The sequence below is a fragment of the Toxorhynchites rutilus genome, chromosome 2, assembly GCF_029784135.1.
Source record: "Toxorhynchites rutilus septentrionalis strain SRP chromosome 2, ASM2978413v1, whole genome shotgun sequence".
NCBI lineage: Eukaryota > Metazoa > Arthropoda > Insecta > Diptera > Culicidae > Toxorhynchites > Toxorhynchites rutilus.
This window is the reverse complement of record NC_073745.1, coordinates 187,297,044-187,315,209: the sequence shown is the minus strand read 5'-3', so window position 1 is coordinate 187,315,209 and position 18,166 is coordinate 187,297,044. Positions and strand designations below refer to the sequence as shown.

The 18,166-nt window shown below is 43.0% G+C and overlaps 1 protein-coding gene across 4 annotated transcripts in view; it reads left to right on the top strand.

The window, feature by feature from the left end:
* The window catches only part of LOC129770118 (toll-like receptor 13), a 77,212-nt gene extending 59,690 nt beyond the window's left edge, over window positions 1–17,522 (top strand). For 3 of the 4 annotated variants that reach the window (XM_055772758.1, XM_055772759.1, XM_055772756.1), the window contains 4 exons: window positions 15,090–15,219; window positions 15,276–16,723; window positions 16,778–16,905; window positions 17,009–17,522. In XM_055772758.1, the coding sequence (XP_055628733.1) occupies window positions 15,090–15,219; window positions 15,276–16,723; window positions 16,778–16,905; window positions 17,009–17,198 (1,896 nt within the window). In that variant the 3' untranslated portion in view covers window positions 17,199–17,522. Of the gene's footprint in view, window positions 1–14,821; window positions 15,026–15,089; window positions 15,220–15,275; window positions 16,724–16,777; window positions 16,906–17,008 lie in introns of those variants that run through there. The other variant, XM_055772760.1, reaches the window with a different exon arrangement.
* Window positions 17,523–18,166: the final 644 nt, after the last annotated feature.

The following is an 18,166-nucleotide window of genomic DNA, read 5'->3' as shown; positions in this document are numbered from 1 at the left end:
AAATTCAATATACAACTTATCGACACATGATGCACCCTGTCTGCATACTATGAAGGGTTTTCGTTGATCAATCATAACAATTTCGATCCGTTTTTCCTGCTATAGGGGACGACGGGGTAAGGCGGCCACCGGGGGTAAAATGGCCACTCTCTAGATTATTGAAACAATCAACTTTTGGACAATTATAACACATTAGTTTGGTGTATTGCATTACACTCAATCATGCGTGAGTATAGGTGAAACGTCATGAAAACAATAAAAATAAACTTTTCAGATGGTGACGAGCATCGATTTGTTATTTTGCTTGCAAGAAATTTAGTGTTTTAGTGGTGAATATGGACATGTCCTGTGAAACCAATGTTACAATAACAAACACATGGGCCGTGTGAGTATGTTTGTATAGAAAACGGTATGTTTTTAAAGCATTTCATAGAATTATTGAGACACTTTTGCTTGACTCATAGCGGGGGCAAGGTGGCTACTATTGTAAGAGATGAGATTTGCCAGAAACGCACCTTTGAACGCGCCTAATTGGCGAATTGAATGAGAACATCATGTTGGTTGAATAACTCAAGGCGCATTCATGATAAATTTGATGTTTTTTTCTGATACCAAATATAATAAATTTTAATTATGATAATTTCACAACGGTTGCACATTAAGCACGTTATAGTTACCTATAAACTAGAACACCTCCCACTCTTGTCACGCTTTATCTCAAATACAACGACCTTGATATGTAGCACAATTTTGCCGCCTAGATTCACGAGTCACTTCATGTGGCCATCTCACCCTTAGTGGTAGCTAGCTTGACCCGTCATGATTTTAGTAGCACCTTTTTCATACCTTTTTTAATTAATCATAGAACATTATGAAATTAAAAGAAAAACTTTTGTAAGTCAACGTGATTGCGGAAAACATCCTAAAGATCGATGCTGACATAATGAAATGCCTCAATTTTGTATGCATTGTGTTTAATTGTACTCTATGCTTAGGGTGGCCGTCTTACCCCGTATTCTCCTATGCATTATTTTCCAAACCTGATAAATGTGGAATGTAGCTTACGAAATGTTTAATCTAATGCAATCAATCACTTTATTTTTTTAATTATGCGATTCGGTTCCCTCTGACTGAACACCGACCATATCATTGCCGTGTTACAGCTTCCCTAAGATTTTTAGCTCTCAAGGCCTTTCTGCGTCTAGCTAATTTAAGCTCGAGGTCGTGTGTTTTTTCTAGCAAGGAAGTTCCCAAGCATGTTTATTATTAGTTTTGCAGATAAAGAGCCTGCCTGGCCAAGGAAGTAAAATGTGCTCCAAATCAAATTACCAGCTATATAAAAAATATTGTATAGGATACCAAATGAGATTTTTTGTCCATTTTTTGAACTTCTATGTAGTTTACCATAGGATGGTGAAAAATGGTAAAAAGTACTTTTAAATTTTTGCACGCCATTTTCAATAGTTTCAAGATAAAATCCCGGTCCTGAACTGGCCTTCGATTTTTTTCGCAGCGATTCTAATCCCAATTACCTGGAAATAACATACAATCCTCATTATATAGGTAATGGATGAAAGTAACTGACGAGCGGGAAAAATAATATAATCTTGTTTTGACTTCCGATATACTGATAATGGCTCTAAATGACAACCAATGATGAACACCCCTTACAATATGGTTATTGGGTGAAAGGACTAGAACAGCGGAAGTCGAATATCGTATTCCGAAGCCATTTTTCCAAACGAACATGGTGGCTTCCGGTTAGTTGAACACGGCACTAATAGACCGGAAATGAAATTGAAGGAGTTGAGTTAGACAAGTGTTAAAGCGAGACGAAGAAAGTGTAGGAAACGGAAACTGAAACGGAAACGGAAACGGAAACGTTCTTTTCCTTTTTTTAAGCATTGAAAACACAAAGCGGCGCCAAAACGTTAGAATGACGATAGCTGGAAAAGGTCACCATACAACCAAATTATCAGCCTGGCCATTCCCGAGATCCAAGGGATGGTCAGTTCAGGGCCACCGGTCGGATTAGGGCAGTCTTCCCCTATAAATCGAAGGAGACAATATTTTAACTTATGCAGGGGAAGGTGGCACATGGCCTTCATGCTTTGGGGTCAATCATCGACACCCGAGGAAGCTTGTGCGAAGGAATATTTTCTAGGCCATGTGAAGAGTTACCACCTCCTCCTGTTTTTCATCCCAAAAATCTGGCATTCAGATCCATCGACTATTTCTTTAAAGAATCGTCGAAACCAACGACAATGCTGCTTGTATCGTGCAATGTTTCATTGTGCTCAGATTCATTATACTGGGCAAAGCCAAACATCATCTTGTAGTTCATTACATAACGGCCTGGTTGAACCTTCTATACGATCTGGCTGTCGTGAAACATTCTTCTCAGTAGGGGCGAATTTGGACCACCTAAGCAAATCGCCTAATATTTCCGAAACAATACAGTCTAAATAAAAATTATCACATTGTAAACTAAGCTACACTTGTTTTCTCTCAATCAATAATGTTTAATCATTATATCAAGCATTAAACTACCAAATATATCATAAAATAAAAGAGATGATTTTTGGACATTAAAATTTGATGCGGGGTGATTTGGACCATCTGTGGGGTAATTTGGTCCAGTGTGTGTTTCATCGAAAAAAACATACTTATGTTTATGTAAAATACCTTGGACTAATGTTACAATCAGTAACAGTGTTCTGAGATCGATACCAGGTGTCTTGGCCAGATTCCAGACCAGAAAAATTGGATTGACACCATCTCGAATTCTGCACTCTGCATTCACTGTTGTTCGAGCATTTTCAAACACTTTCGATGCTTGGTCAAAGAAAATCTTGATGGCCTGCGTTGCTCTTTCAAGCTCCTCCTTCTTACAACGTTGTTTGCCCATCATCTTTTTGTAATTCAGCGGTACCTGGAATCAATTAAAGGGTGTGTCACATCAAATTGCATCACGGAAAAAACGCTGTAGAAATTCGCCCAGTAGACCGATCCTTTTGAAAATTTTAGACAGTAAAATAAAAACTATTAAACAACTTTTGGCATTTTCTTTTTATTCATACTTCGAGCCCGAGCCCGTATGCTCGCACCTTCCTCTTTACCCCGTCCATAAGGTTCTGTACAACGTCAGGTTGTAGTTTTTCTTGAACAGAAATCCTTTTTCTCTTGAAGTCCGCCTCCGATTTGACAACTTTTGGGTTCTTCCGGAGGGCCTGCCTTATAATCGCCCAATATTTCTCTATTGGGCGAAGCTCCGGCGCGTTGGGCGGGTTCATTTCCTTTGGCACGAAGGTGACCCCGTTGGCTTCGTACCACTCCAACACGTCCTTTGAATAGTGGCACGAAGCGAGATCCGGCCAGAAGATGGTCGGGCCCTCGTGCTGCTTCAAAAGTGGTAGTAAGCGCTTCTGCAGGCACTCCTTAAGGTAAACCTGCCCGTTTACCGTGCCGGTCATCACGAAGGGGGCGCTCCGCTTTCCGCAAGAGCAGATCGCTTGCCACACCATGTACTTTTTGGCAAACTTGGATAGTTTCTGCTTGCGAATCTCCTCCGGAACGCTGAATTTGTCCTCTGCGGAGAAGAACAACAGGCCCGGCAGCTGACGAAAGTCCGCTTTGACGTAGGTTTCGTCGTCCATTACCAGGCAATGCGGCTTCGTCAGCAATTCGGTGTACAGCTTCCGGGCTCGCGTCTTCCCCACCATGTTTTGCCTTTCGTCGCGGTTAGGAGCCTTCTGAACCTTGTATGTACGCAGGCCCTCCCGCTGCTTGGTCCGCTGGACGAATGAACTTGACAAATTCAGCTTATTGGCGACATCCCGGACCGAACTTCTCGGATCACGTCTAACCTGCTTAACTACGCGCTTGTGATCTTTTTCACTGACGGAGCATCCATTTTTGCCGTTCTTCACCTTCCGGTCGATGGTTAGGTTCTCGAAGTATCGTTTTAGTACTCTGCTGACCGTGGATTGGACGATTCCCAGCATCTTACCGATGTCCCGATGTGACAACTCCGGATTCTCGAAATGAGTGCACAGGATTAATTCACGACGCTCTTTTTCGTTCGACGAAATTTTTCCAAATTTACGAAAAATTGACAGTGAAGCATGGCCAACGTGATCTATACACTCTTATCTGATTATAAGCGAAAGCTGAAGATATTATTCCTAAAAATTAAATTTCTACAGCGTTTTTTCCGTGATGCAATTTGATGTGACACACCCTTTAGACTAAAGAAAAACCTCAAATCAGTAGAACCAATTCACCCCACAAAAACGTGTCCATATCACCCCACACAACATGCAAAAATTAAAATTCAATTAATTTCATTTATTGTTATCAAACTTACAGTTTCGCTGCATCAAATTGTTCTTCTTCTGTAGGCGAACAGAATTTTACTGCACAATACACGAAAAGTTTGTTTAATCAGCAGGAAAAACCTTAAAACCACGATCGGAAAATTCACATTTTTTTTTGATTTTTTTTGTTCGTTAATAAAAGAAGATGACATTATAAAAAATCCAAGTTGAGCCGTACTTTTTGAGATAATGGGGAGATAATGGGGTCCAAATCACCCCGTATGTCCAACTCACCCCGTGTTACCCTATATGTCGTTTTCAGTAGAGTGGAGTGATTTGTAACACAACATTTCCTTTCGACGCCACAGGATCTCAGCTTCTATAATATCGTTTTCAGCATGAATTCATCCAGATTCCGGAGAAGGAAGAATGCTTTTGGAGGGAAATTGAAGGAAGTGGAATTGGATATACTGATTGTACAGTTGTAATACAATCGGCCGCAATATTGCGGAAGATTCCCGATTCAAGCTTTTGGTGTGAATGACGTGTTAGATATTGCTTATATAGTTATAAATGCAAAAACAATAACAATTTTGCAATTGATTATAGTGATTCTGTAGGTTTTTGGGAATAGAAATTAATGATCGAAATATCCGGTGACACACAGACTTTTCCACTTCTACTATTTATACTACGCTTATTAATTGTTGCACACTCCTCGTAGGAACTAATTAAAAATGTGTTTTATTTATTGAAGGAAATACATTTAGTTGTTCGAAAAGTCACTGATAATGATCAAATCAAAACGCTGATAAAGAATAGTATTCGCTACACGACAAATGAATCAGCAGATTTACTACAGGTATTTGAATTCACCTTTCATCAGTGTCTGGGAAAGCTTGGTTACGTAAATCGTTACAATGTATGTTTTGCACACAAGTCGACCCAAAAACTATATGTCGGTATATATATGACAGCATCTTGGGGTTCTACAACAAATTACAGTAAAACCTGTTTTTGTGCGGTATATGAAAAGAAGCATATTTGACGAAGTTATCGTCGATTTAGTTTCTTTGGATGGTTTATATGCATTTCAGTGCGGAAAAAGCATATTTGCGTCTCAATTATCCACTTCTGAAATCATTCCCTTCCTCCCATCAAATGCTCTAAGTTTTTCTAAGTGTTTGCATGACATGATGTCTAACAGCTACACGTTTCGTCATACATCTAGAAGCACAAAACAGCCACGCGCAACCGAAAAGGCAAACTGTCTCATCGCAAAGCAGGGGAACAAAAGGAAATTGAACGGTGAACGGCGTGGATTTGAGTTATTTTCTTGGGGGAAACTTTTTTTATGCGGTCTCTATCCACCGCACAGAAAAAGTTTTTTTCAAAATGTGTACCGAACGCGACTTTTTAAAGCTACTGGTGAAGTTTTGCACGATTTTTTTTATGCGGTCCCTATCCCCCGCACAAAAAAAGGATTTTCCAATTAACGCGGTTTTTTTTACACGGATTTTCAAATTAACGCGGTTTTTTTACGCGGATTTTCCAATTAACGCGGGTTTTTTTAACGCGGTTTTTTACGAGGTACGTATAACCCCCGTAAAAAACACCTGGATGTACTTCCATGGAAAAACTGATGTCTGATAAAACGTGTTGTATATCTAAATAAAAGCAGTCTATATTCTATATTCCAAAATTCTGGATACTCTTCCATATCCGCACTAGCACAAAAATTTCCCGTATGAACCTTCTTTGTCGTAACACACTGTGATACAGAGGGCTTCCTCTTCATGTACCGAGCTGAATACCTTCGAACAAATCAACAGACGAAACGACGGGAATGAAGACACTCCAACAGGAGAGGCGAGCGTGTTCGCAAGGAGCGGTAAGCTCCAGAGATCACCAATTCGCAACCAGACAGCCATAGCGAAACCTACAGGCAGGGCTAGTTATTTTCGAAGCTAATAAATGTGATTGAATTTTATTCATACAGCTCTCACTTCCACTACAGTCATTTTCGGTGGATTAATTTCAGTGTATCGGGGTGAAGTGGAAACGAAATATTCTCTACGCATACAGTAACATTGATTCTTTTGTTTCGTTCCTTTCCTCTTTCGTTCTCTTATAAGTATAAAAGCAGAAGCTTTCACTGACGATTAAAACTGCTTGAACGGGTTATATTTATTTTCATTTCGCATGTCAGAGGATGCTTGCTGCTTTCAAACGTAAGTTTTATTTTACCAAAATGGATCGTCGCGGACCGTGTTCAAAATTCTTCAATCACTTGTAAATAACATGTTTCTCTGTTATTTGGAATACATGTTTGTTACAGAAAATATAATAAAATGAAAGACGGCACAGATCGGACTATTCCTTTCTCAAGTTTTTCACCCTCTCTAAGGGTGAAAAGAATAGTCCGATTTGAGCTGTCTTCATTTTATTATGTTTCCTGTATCAAACATGTATTCCATGTTACGAAGAAGCATGTTATTTGCAAGTACGCTGGATTCTTTTTTATGCGTTTTTTGCATGATATTTTTTACGCTATTCGCTCAAAATTACGCGATTTTTTTTACACGATTTGCTCGAAATTACGCGATTTTCGACTAGGTCTGCGCTTTCAGCGTGCCCACGCAGAATTGTGAGCGCACGCACAAACGCATACACAACGCCGGAAGCACGCGCACGCACATACCATTGGGTGCACAAACACGCACACACACGCGTAAACATGCACAAACATGTGCACAAAAACGCGAGCGCACACAAACATACAAATGGACGCACAGGTGCGCACAAACGCACATACACGCGCACAAACGTGCACACGCCCAGACGCACGCGCGGAAAGAATCGAGCACGCACGTGCACACACGCACACAAATACGTGCACGCGTACGCACACACACCCACACATGCTCATGCACAAAAAAACGCGCACACCTGCACACAAGCAAGAAAAAAACACGCGTAAACGCACGTACACACGCGCACACAAAAACGCACAAATGCGCGCAAACACGCCTACACATGCCCGCGCATAAAAAAGCGCACACCTGCATGCAAGCAAAAAAAACACGCCCAAATGCACGCGCACACACGCACACAAACACCTAAAAAACGCGCGTACATACACAAACACCCACACAAATACACGTGCACGCACACAAACAAGCACAACCACAAACATCGGGCTGTCGAATACTCGGCTATCCGGACTCGAAGCTGATCGGTATCCAGTATCCGACCAAACCACTATCCGTTTCATCACTAATTTCACACTGACAACTAGCGCCGGTAAATAATTACTCCTGCAGGCATACTACACAACACTCACTGCACCGTTTTCATTAGTTTCAGTGAATAAGTTTCGAATGCAACAAGGAAACATTCATTTCTATACAAACTGCCAGAATACATTGATGCTCCAAATTAATTTCTAAGTGACGATTTCTAACGTCGCTTTTGTTTGCAGAATGAAAGGAATCAACGTGAAATGAAAGGAATATGTACGAAAGAGACGAGATATTTTTCTTATTGTGCGTGAAAAGAGAATAGATATATTTATAGCCTGCATGGTTCTGGTTCTGTTCTGAGAAGCGATAGACACATTATTGAGTGACGATGTGCTAATTGAAGTGAAATTGTCAGGCCCTGCCTACAGGACACCAACAGGATCCACAACAAGGAGAGAGTAGCCTGATACAAGTGCTAACGCATAAAGCCAACACCACCACTTCTTTAGAAGGACTGCAGGTCGGGAGGTCAAGCTTGATGGAGGTCAAGAAAAAAGTGAACGAGCTCTACGAGTTCATTAAGGACAAAAACAATGTCCATACTGAGATAAAACATTTAGTCACAAGCATCAAATCGGCCGTTACGGCTGCTGACTGTGAACAGAAGGAGATGATCACGCGAGCAGAGGTTGTCGAAAAAGCACTCGCTGAAGCAAGGGAGAAGATGTCCGTCGAGATACAGGAGACGCTGAAGACGCCACGAAATCCACGATCGGACAAAAGGAAGAGGGATACCCCAGGGGATGAAGAAGACCTGAAGAAAGTTAAAAATGATAACCTGGGAAACAAAAAGGAAGGTGAAGGCAGTGGATGGCGCACTGTCGAAAAACAGACGGAGAAACGGAAAAAGAAAGAAGAAAAGAAGAAAGGGGTGCAAGAGATAAAAAAAACCTAGGCCCCGACGCGAGCGAAGTAAGGGAGAGGCCCTGATCGTCGAGGTGAAGGAACGAGTGACTTATGCATCACTCCTACGGAAAGTGAGGGACGATCCGGAGTTGAAAGAACTGGGAGAGAAAGTGGTGAAAACCAGGCGTACCCAGAAGATGGAGAGGAGAGATGCTCTTCGAGCTCAAGAGGGATCCGGCGGTCAAAAGTTCAGCCTTCAAGGAACTGGTTGCGAAGTCGCTCGGTGAGGAGGTGAAAGTGAGGGCTCTTTCCCAGGAATCAGTGGTCGAATGCAGAAATCTGGACGAAATCACGACAGACGAGGAGCTAAGGCGCGAGTTGATAGAACAGTGTAAGCTGGACAATACACCAATGACGATCCGTATGAGGAAGGCATATGGTGGCACGCAGACGGCGTCGATACGGCTCTCAACAGTCGCAGCCAATAAGATGGTAGAAACGACCAAAATAAATGTTGGCTGGTCGGTTTGCTCGCTGAAGATGGTGCCCCGGGTGACCAAGCGGATGGAGAGATGCTTCCAGTGCATGGGCTTTGGACATCAGGCAAGAAGTTGCACAGGCCCCGACAGGTCTGAACTGTGCAGGAGATGCGGTGAGAAAGGGCATGTTGCGAGAGACTGCACGAAGCAACCGAAATGCCTGCTCTGCAAACCAGAGAACGGCAGCGACCATGCGACAGGAAGCTTCAAGTGTCCCTCGTATAAGAAGGCGTTAGCAGAATCGCAGTAACGGAGATAATTCAGATCAATCTGAACCATTGCAACACAGCTCAGCAATTGTTGTGGCAGTCGACAACAGAGACAAAATGCGACGTTGCAATCATAGCGGAGCCGTACCGAGTACCCCGTGATAACGGCAGCTGGGCGACGGATAGTTTAGGGATTGCTGCAATACAGGTGATGGGCAGATATCCTATCCAGGAAGTGGTTGGAGGTTCACATGAAGGTTTCGTAATCGCCAAAATTAATGGAATCTTCATGTGTAGTTGCTACGCACCCCCGAGATGGACAACTGAGCAATTCCACCAGATGCTAGACGCAATGACCGAGGAACTAATCGGTAGATCACCGATCGTCATTGGAGGTGACTTCAACGCCTGGGCGGTGGAGTGGGGAAGTAGATGCACCAACATCAGAGGGTACAGTCTACTGGAAGCTCTAGCAAAGCTGGAAGTAACGTTACTGAACGAAGGTACCACCAGCACTTTCCGGAAAGATGGGCGCGAATCCATCATCGACGTTACTTTTTGCAGTCCGTCGCTGTTGGCGAGTACGGAGTGGAAAGTGTGCGAGTCGTATACGCACAGTGATCACCAGGCGATCCGGTACAGAATCGGTCAACGAAACCACGTGCTAGTTCGGAGGACAACAAGCTGTGAGCGGAAGTGGAAGACGAATGCTTTCGACAAGGACCTTTTCGTCGAAGCACTTCGTCTAGCTAGCGGAGCTTCAGATTGGAACGCAGAAAAGTTGACAGATCTACTGGTGAGAGCATGCGACACTACCATGCCGAGGAAAGTTGCACCAAAAAATGGAAGACGCCCAGCTTACTGGTGGAACGACTCTCTCCGCAACCTTCGCGCTAGCTGTCTTCGAGCCAGAAGACGCGTTCAGAGAGCACAAAACAGTGCTGATAGAGAGGAACGTAATATGGTGTACCGAGCAGCTAGAGCCGCCTTGAAACGGGAAATTGCACTGAGCAAAGCGAACTGTTTCAAGGAGCTGTGCCGAGAGGCAGATGCCAACCAATGGGGCAATGTGTATCGAGTCCTGATGGCGAAGATCAGAGGACCTGTGACGCCCGTCGAATCGTGTCCCGAGAAGCTGAAGGTCATTGTGGAGGGTTTATTTCCGATGCATGATCCTACGATATGGCCACCGACACCGTACGCCGAAATAGCTACCGAACGTTCTCAAGTTTCCAATGAAGAACTGGTCGCAGTGGCGAAGAGACTGCAGGTAAAGAAAGCGCCCGGCCCCGACGGAATCCCCAACGCGGCCTTGAAAACGGCGATTCAGGCGTTCCCGGACATCTTCAGGATAGTGCTACAGAAATGCCTGGATGATGGTCACTTTCCTAAGAAATGGAAGATCCAAAAGTTAGTGTTGCTGCCAAAACCAGGAAAGCCCCCGGGGGTTCCAACATCCTAACGCAGGGCCTTGCAGTAGAAAAAGGCGTCTCCTGGCTGCTGTATCCTCGTCCATACTGCGGAACGGAGCACCAGCCTGGTCTGCGGCCCTCGAAACCCACCGGAATCGTAGAAAATTGGACCGTACGTTTCGGCTCATGGCGATGCGAGTTGCGAGCGCGTATAGGACGATCTCGTTGGAGGCAGTTTGCGTTATCGCCGGCATGATCCCGATTGGCATCACTATGGCGGAAGACGAAGAGTGCTACAGACTGAAGGAAATCAGAGGTATCCGGAAAACAGCGAGAGTAGAATCACTCTTGAAGTGGCAGCAGGAATGGGACACGGCGGAGAAAGGTAGGTGGACGTATGGGCTCATACCGGTACTATCGACCTGGCTGAACAGGAAGCACGGGGAGGTGAATTTTCATCTGACACAGTTCCTGTCTGGACATGGCTGCTTCAGGCAATATTTGCACCGGTTCGGGCACGCAACGTCGCCACTCTGTCCGGAGTGTGAAGACGTGGAGGAAACACCAGAACACGTGGTATTCGTGTGTCCCAGGTTCACCGCAAGACGCGAGGGGCTGCCTGCCATTCATGCCGGGAACATAGTGGAGGAAATGTGTCGCGAGGAGGAACCTGGAACGCTGTGAACAGTGTAATCGTGCACATCATGTCCGAGCTACAGCGGAAGTGGAGGGTCGACCAGCGTGGTAATAACCCCTGACTGCAATGGACTGTACCCCACGAGAGTCGCTGTGACGGAGTGCGCGTTATGTTGGAGGGCACTGCCTAATCGGCGCTCCGTTGGGAAGAGAAATCCTGCGAGGGTGGCTGTGACGGGGCGCGCGTCAAGTTGGAGGGCGCTTCCTAATCGGTTCACGTCTCGACAGGTAAGAAACCCCGCGAGGGTGGCTGTGACGGGTTGCGCGTCAAGTTGGAGGGCAATTCCTAATCGGTACACGTCTCGACGGGTAAGCGGAATCTGGAGAGCAGGACAACAAAAGGCTGGCAATGCCTGTTGGTGGATTGGAAGGAGGAACACTGCGAGGGTCGTTTCGACGGAGCGAGCGCCTAGGAGGGCGTCATCAAATCGGTGTGTACCCCACGAGAGCTGCTGTGACGGAGTGCGCGTTATGTTGGAGGGCACTGCCTAATCGGCGCTCCGTCGGGAAGAGAAATCCTGCGAGGGTGGCTGTGACGAAGCGTGCGTCAATTTGGAGGGCGCTTCCTAATAGGTTCACGTCTCGACAGGTGAGAAACCCCGCGAGGGTGACTGTGACGGGTTGCGCGTCAAGTTGGAGGGCAATTCCTAATCGGTACACGTCTCGACGGATAAAAGGAATCCTGTGCAACGGATGTGCGTGGCGGAGTACAACGGATTCGTAAATGAGATATACAGAGAAAAAGGGAAGGATCAAGGCTAGTTAGCGTTGAAAACTCGTGAAGTGCATGAGCACAGCCGCCCCCTGAAGTAGTCGCCTAGATGTGGTCCCGGGGGGAATGAGGCTACGAGTAGAGGGCTTGGTTTTTGTGGGTGCGATCCCCACTCGACGTCTGGGTTATCCCTTCCCAGATAAGGCTGGAAGAGCGTTCCTCACCTCTATAAAAAAAATGTACCGAGCTGTCTGTATATGTATGCGAAATCAGTATTAGGCATTAATGATATCTGCTCTATGTGTTGTGCTTGCTAGTTCACTCGCAACTGTGGTTCCATTCCATTCCATTTTTGTTTTTCGCCTCTATCCCTGAGAAGGGCCCTTGTGGAAAGAAACTCAATACTTCTCCTTCATCTCCACCTGAGAATAACAAATCAGTCCCGCTTGACGCTCTCCGGCAACGATGTTGCTTCGGTAACCATCAAACGAGAAGTGGTATGGTTTCAAGGTAAGGTAAGGTGTAGACATACAGTAGTCTTATCTCTCCTTTTTTACACAATAATGTTTAATTTATATGTGCACTCTTTTTAGATCCCTTAAAGAAATATCATTTCACTGGGATCCAATAGTATCAATTGTTGTATTTTGTACTCTTACCTGTAAGTGTTGTAGTGTCCTGTGAAAAAAAAAGGAAACCAACTCTAGGCAGCTCGAGTATGAGTTCCCGAGAGATGGTGGTGAGGGTAATAATAAAGGGTGCGTCACATCAAATTGCATCACGGAAAAAACGCTGTAAAAATTCGCCCAGTATACCGATCCTTTTGAAAATTTTAGACAGTAAAATAAAAACTATTAAACAACTTTTGGCATTTTCTTTTTATTCATACTTCGAGCCCAAGCCCGTATGCTCGCACCTTCCTCTTTACCCCGTCCATAAGGTTCTGTACAACGTCAGGTTGTAGTTTTTTTTGAACAGAAATCCTTTTTCTCTTGAAGTCCGCCTCCGATTTGACAACTTTTGGGTTCTTCCGGAGGGCCTGCTTCATAATCGCCCAATATTTCTCTATTGGGCGAAGCTCCGGTGCGTTAGACGGGTTCATTTCCTTTGGCACGAAGGTGACCCCGTTGGCTTCGTACCACTCCAACATGTCCTTTGAATAGTGGCACGAAGCGAGATCCGGCCAGAAGATGGTCGGGCCCTCGTGCTGCTTCAATAGTGGTAGTAAGCGCTTCTGTAGACACTCCTTGAGGTAAACCAGCCCGTTTACCGTGCCGGTCATCACGAAGGGGGCGCTCCGCTTTCCGCAAGAGCAGATCGCTTGCCACACCATATACTTTTTGGCAAACTTGGATAGTTTCTGCTTGCGAATCTCCTCCGGAACGCTGAATGTGTCCTCTGCGGAGAAGAACAACAGGCCCGGCAGCTGACGAAAGTCCGCTTTGACGTAGGTTTCGTCGTCCATTACCAGGCAATGCGGCATCGCCAGCATTTCGGTGTACAGCTTCCGGGCTCGCGTCTTCCCCACCATGTTTTGCCTTTCGTCGCGGTTAGGAGCCTTCTGAACCTTGTATGTACGCAGGCCCTCCCGCTGCTTGGTCCGCTGGACGAATGAACTTGACAAATTCAGCTTATTGGTGACATCCCGGACCGAACTTCTCGGATCACGTCTAAACTGCTTAACTACGCGCTTGTGATCTTTTTTACTGACGGAGCATCCATTTTTGCCGTTCTTCACCTTCCGGTCGATGGTTAGGTTCTCGAAGTATCGTTTTAGTACTCTGCTGACCGTGGATTGGACGATTCCCAGCATCTTACCGATGTCCCGATGTGACAACTCCGGATTCTCGAAATGAGTGCACAGGATTAATTCACGACGCTCTTTTTCGTTCGACGTCATTTTTCCAATTTTACGAAAAATTGACAGTGAAACATGGCCAACGTGATCTATACACAATTTGATGTGACACACCCTTTAAAAAAGGTGATGTATTATAGAGACTTCAAACTTTTACAGTTCATTCGTCTCTAGCCTTGAGAAAAGCTTTCGGAAAACTTAACTATTCCGCTACTACTCCATCACTCTCATGCCTTTAGAAAGTCATTCGATCTCTCGCAGTCCAGCTCACTTAGCAAACGATGTTCACAAGCCGGTGTCCTCAATAAGAATGTGTGGTTTCACGACGACGACGATGTTAAATTAAAGAGGCTTTAAACTTTTCAGTTCATTCGCCTCTAATGTGTGGTTTCAAATAACGGATGACTTATTTATATCAAATAAGATGGAAACGGGCAGTAACGAATGTACTCATTGCTCGTTATTGACGGTACGCGACGTACGCGCACCCAAATCGGCAGAGCGAATGTATGGGAAAATGGGAATGAATGCCATTAATTTAAACCGTTTAGGGATTATTTTTTTGTAATGTATAGCATATCAAGCAAACATTCCTGATTCCCGAGTCGATTGGTATGTAAATTTCGTTGGCTGTGAAAATAGTTATTAACGTCAACTTTATCTCATAAAAACGTTTCTGATTTGGCATTCTTCCTGAAAGACGTAGTTCTACGTCAAAAAAATGTTTTTTTTTCGGATATTTTACGATATATGACTACTTTCTAGTCGAATTTCTGACTATTTTCTTATTATTCTTTGCGAGTGAGGATCAATACTGATATTGTGCAAATACTCTTGATTCATGCTGAATGGAAAGTGTAACAAGAACAATTTGGGGCTCAACGAGGCCTCTACTGTTATTCTGGATTCGTTTTGGAATTGAATGACTTCAGCAATGCATGAACCGGCTTCTTCATTGATAGCGTGTTTCAGCACACAGATTATTATGGATCTATATTTCTGCCAAAATTTAACAATTTTATGAAGTATAATAATATCGTAGACAGTATTTATTTCATTTAATACAACATTCAACGTTATTGATCCACGTCGGTCTAAACTTATTCAATGCAACATATAACAATATTTATTTTTTGTATAATTCAATTCAATTTTTATCAATTGTTTATGTTAAATAACGACATTTCTAACAATTTCAGCGAGTACGTTACCTCACGTTTGCCGTGAACCGATTAACAATGCTACCGGTGGACAGTTTGGAAAGATTCAGTAATGTGGAGTTCCTGTCACTTTCCAACAATCCATTCAAGGAGTTCGAACCTGCGCTCGGTGAGTTATTACGTTCCCGAGACAATGTTTTTCAACTCGCATATATTTATTTCTAGCAATTCACTCAAAGCTGCCATACTTGCCATCATTAAACACATTGGACATGCGACGCTGTCATCTACGAGTTTTTCCGTCGGACTTTTTTCACGGTGCTCCTGCGCTACAGTACCTCTTTTTGTCCCATAACTACATCGGCAGGATATCGACACCGGTGTTCAGCCGGCTGAGCAGCCTTGTACACCTGGATTTATCCCACATGGACAGTTCGAAGCGCGAGAGAGAAGTAAAAGCGGAAAATCCATTTATGAAACTCATAGCTGGGATGGATTTGGATGAGAAAGTTTTTGAACCGATGAAAAAACTACGATTCTTAGATTTGTCCCACAGTAAGCTAGAGTTGAAGGCGTTTATTGCCTTGAGTTCGCTTGGTTCACAACTGGAATACGTGAGCTATTGTTACACGAATCTGCCAGCTATCATGGATTATCTCTTCCTGATGAAAAGTATAAAAATGTTGGATCTTTCAGGAAATTCAGGCTGTGCGAGAACACTCAATGCTAACAGTATGACGTTACTGAGAGACAGCCTAGAAGTGTTGTACTTCCAGAATTCCAACATTAATCGACTGGATTGGCTTTTGGGTTTGCGGAGATTGAAAGTTTTAAATTTAAGAAAAAACTTTCTGGTGAATCTGGAGAATGCGCCGTTTTACGCGCTCTCCGGCTTGGAGTCAATCGACATTAGTCAGAATTTCATTCAATCGTGGTCTCATAGGATTTTACATAATAATCCCAAGATTTCAGTGCTGAATGTGAGGAACAATAATCTATTATTGATCACAATGGCAATGATGGAAGATTTTGACGCTCTCGAATATCTTGCAATGGGAGGCAATGCTTTGCAATGTACTTGCCATTATATCTTTTTCATGACAATGATAGTACGAAACAATTTTTCTGATCTTGTGCAAAATGTAAACTCTAGAAATAACATGTCTGCATTGCATAATGTACAGGCTGAACGTACTTATCTTTTTGATTACACTGAGGAAGATTATCAATGCATGAACTTCACGAGCAAGAAAAAAATTAACGTTGCCCAACTGCCTTTGTGTCCACGGGGAGTCGATAATGAATACATTAAAATCAATGACACAGATGAATATGAAATTGTCAGTGAAGAGTTTGCAGAAAAATCCATCGTTTTGTACGCCATTTCCGGTTCGTTACTACTAGTGATGCTCTTTCTGGTATTTGTAATTTACTGGAATTGGTTCTACATCAAGTATTTTTTTAAATTACTGAAAAACTCAGCTATTTTGAGCTTTTTCAACGATGACCATATGTGTTTGGATAAATCTCACTTAGAGGAGGAAACACCTTTCCATTATGATGTTTTTGTCAGCTATAGTGACAACGATCGAGATTGGATACTGGATCAGATGTTACCAAATTTAGAACGAGAAGAGTTATTGACGGTTTGTCTGCATGAAAGAGATTTCCAGGTATTCTAAGTTTCAAGATGTTTGTACTTGATAATCTGAATAACTCAATTACAGGTAGGATATAGCATCCTGGAGAACATCATCTCGTGTATGGATCGTTCACGTTGTCTCTTGTTGATAGTTTCGGAGAGCTTCCTGCTCAGTCGCTGGTGTCAATTTGAAATGCATTTAGCCCAACATCGGTAAGTGTACTATATTACATAAACATTGTATATTCCAAAGAAAGAGGAACAATTCAACAACTTAAATTAGTGCGTGTTTTTTTATCTTTTCCTTCTGTTTTAGCTTGCTGGAAACTCGTCGTGATGAGTTGATACTGGTTCTGTTGGAAGACATCCCTAAACGCAAATGTCCCAAAACGCTTAGCTACCTAATGAAAACTAAGACTTACATCAAGTGGCCAAAAGAACGAATACAAGAGCAAGAGCTTTTTTGGAAACGCTTGCGAAAAGCATTGCTTATGTCGAAGCGTTAGCCAAATGACAGAGCGAAAGAGCACATGCTTTTGATTGCATAAAGTTAGGAGAATTTGATTCGAAAATAGTCATGCGTGATAAATACAAGACAAGAGAATCCAAATTATTAGTATGTAGATCATAATGTTGGTATGTTCTTATTTAGGATTTTCATGTCGCTAAATCATCTGTCTTATAGTATTCAAAGTGACAAGAGGAATGATCCATAAGAATTATATTTCAACCGCAATTTGGGCGATATTTAGTGACGTTACTAGCCTTTTATTTACAGAAACACAATACGAAAAAATCCTCAACAAAACATTTATACATTCTGTCAAATATAAACCGAAAATTTGTAATTATAAATCTTTCCACTGAACCTTTTTCAATTTTTTTTATTTTTTTAAGTTGGTACTACTGTCAATTTTGAGCGCGATTTGTCTTTAATTTTTTTACAGCGTCATCAATAACAAATTGACTTTTTTTTACTCGGCAAGTTTTAATATAGACTAGCTGACCCTGCAAACTTCGTCTCGCCCAAAACGGTCTTCTTCTTCTTCTTTTCCTTTGTTTACAGAGACTTTGAATCTAACGATTCATTCGTCTCCGACCGAAATGGTTTTTTGATATAAATACTTTCAAACATTCACGTTTTCTTACTAAACGAACGTCCATGGGTTCATTCGCAGAACAGAATTCATTGATTAATTATTACCCTTCACAAATTCCTTTTACCATAAATTTCCTAGTACTTTTACCAAAGCTCGTCATTATAATATCAAATCATTTTCAGATCCAATTCTCGATCAAGATGATTTAATCATTTGCAAATAACATGTTCCTCCCTTACTTGAAATACATGTTTGATACAGAAAATATAATAAAATGATGACATTTGAAATAGGACGATTCCTTCCTCGAGTTTTACCCCTACCCCTTTGCTTGATTAGTTCTCGAGTTATGCAGAAATTTGTGTTACAATTGT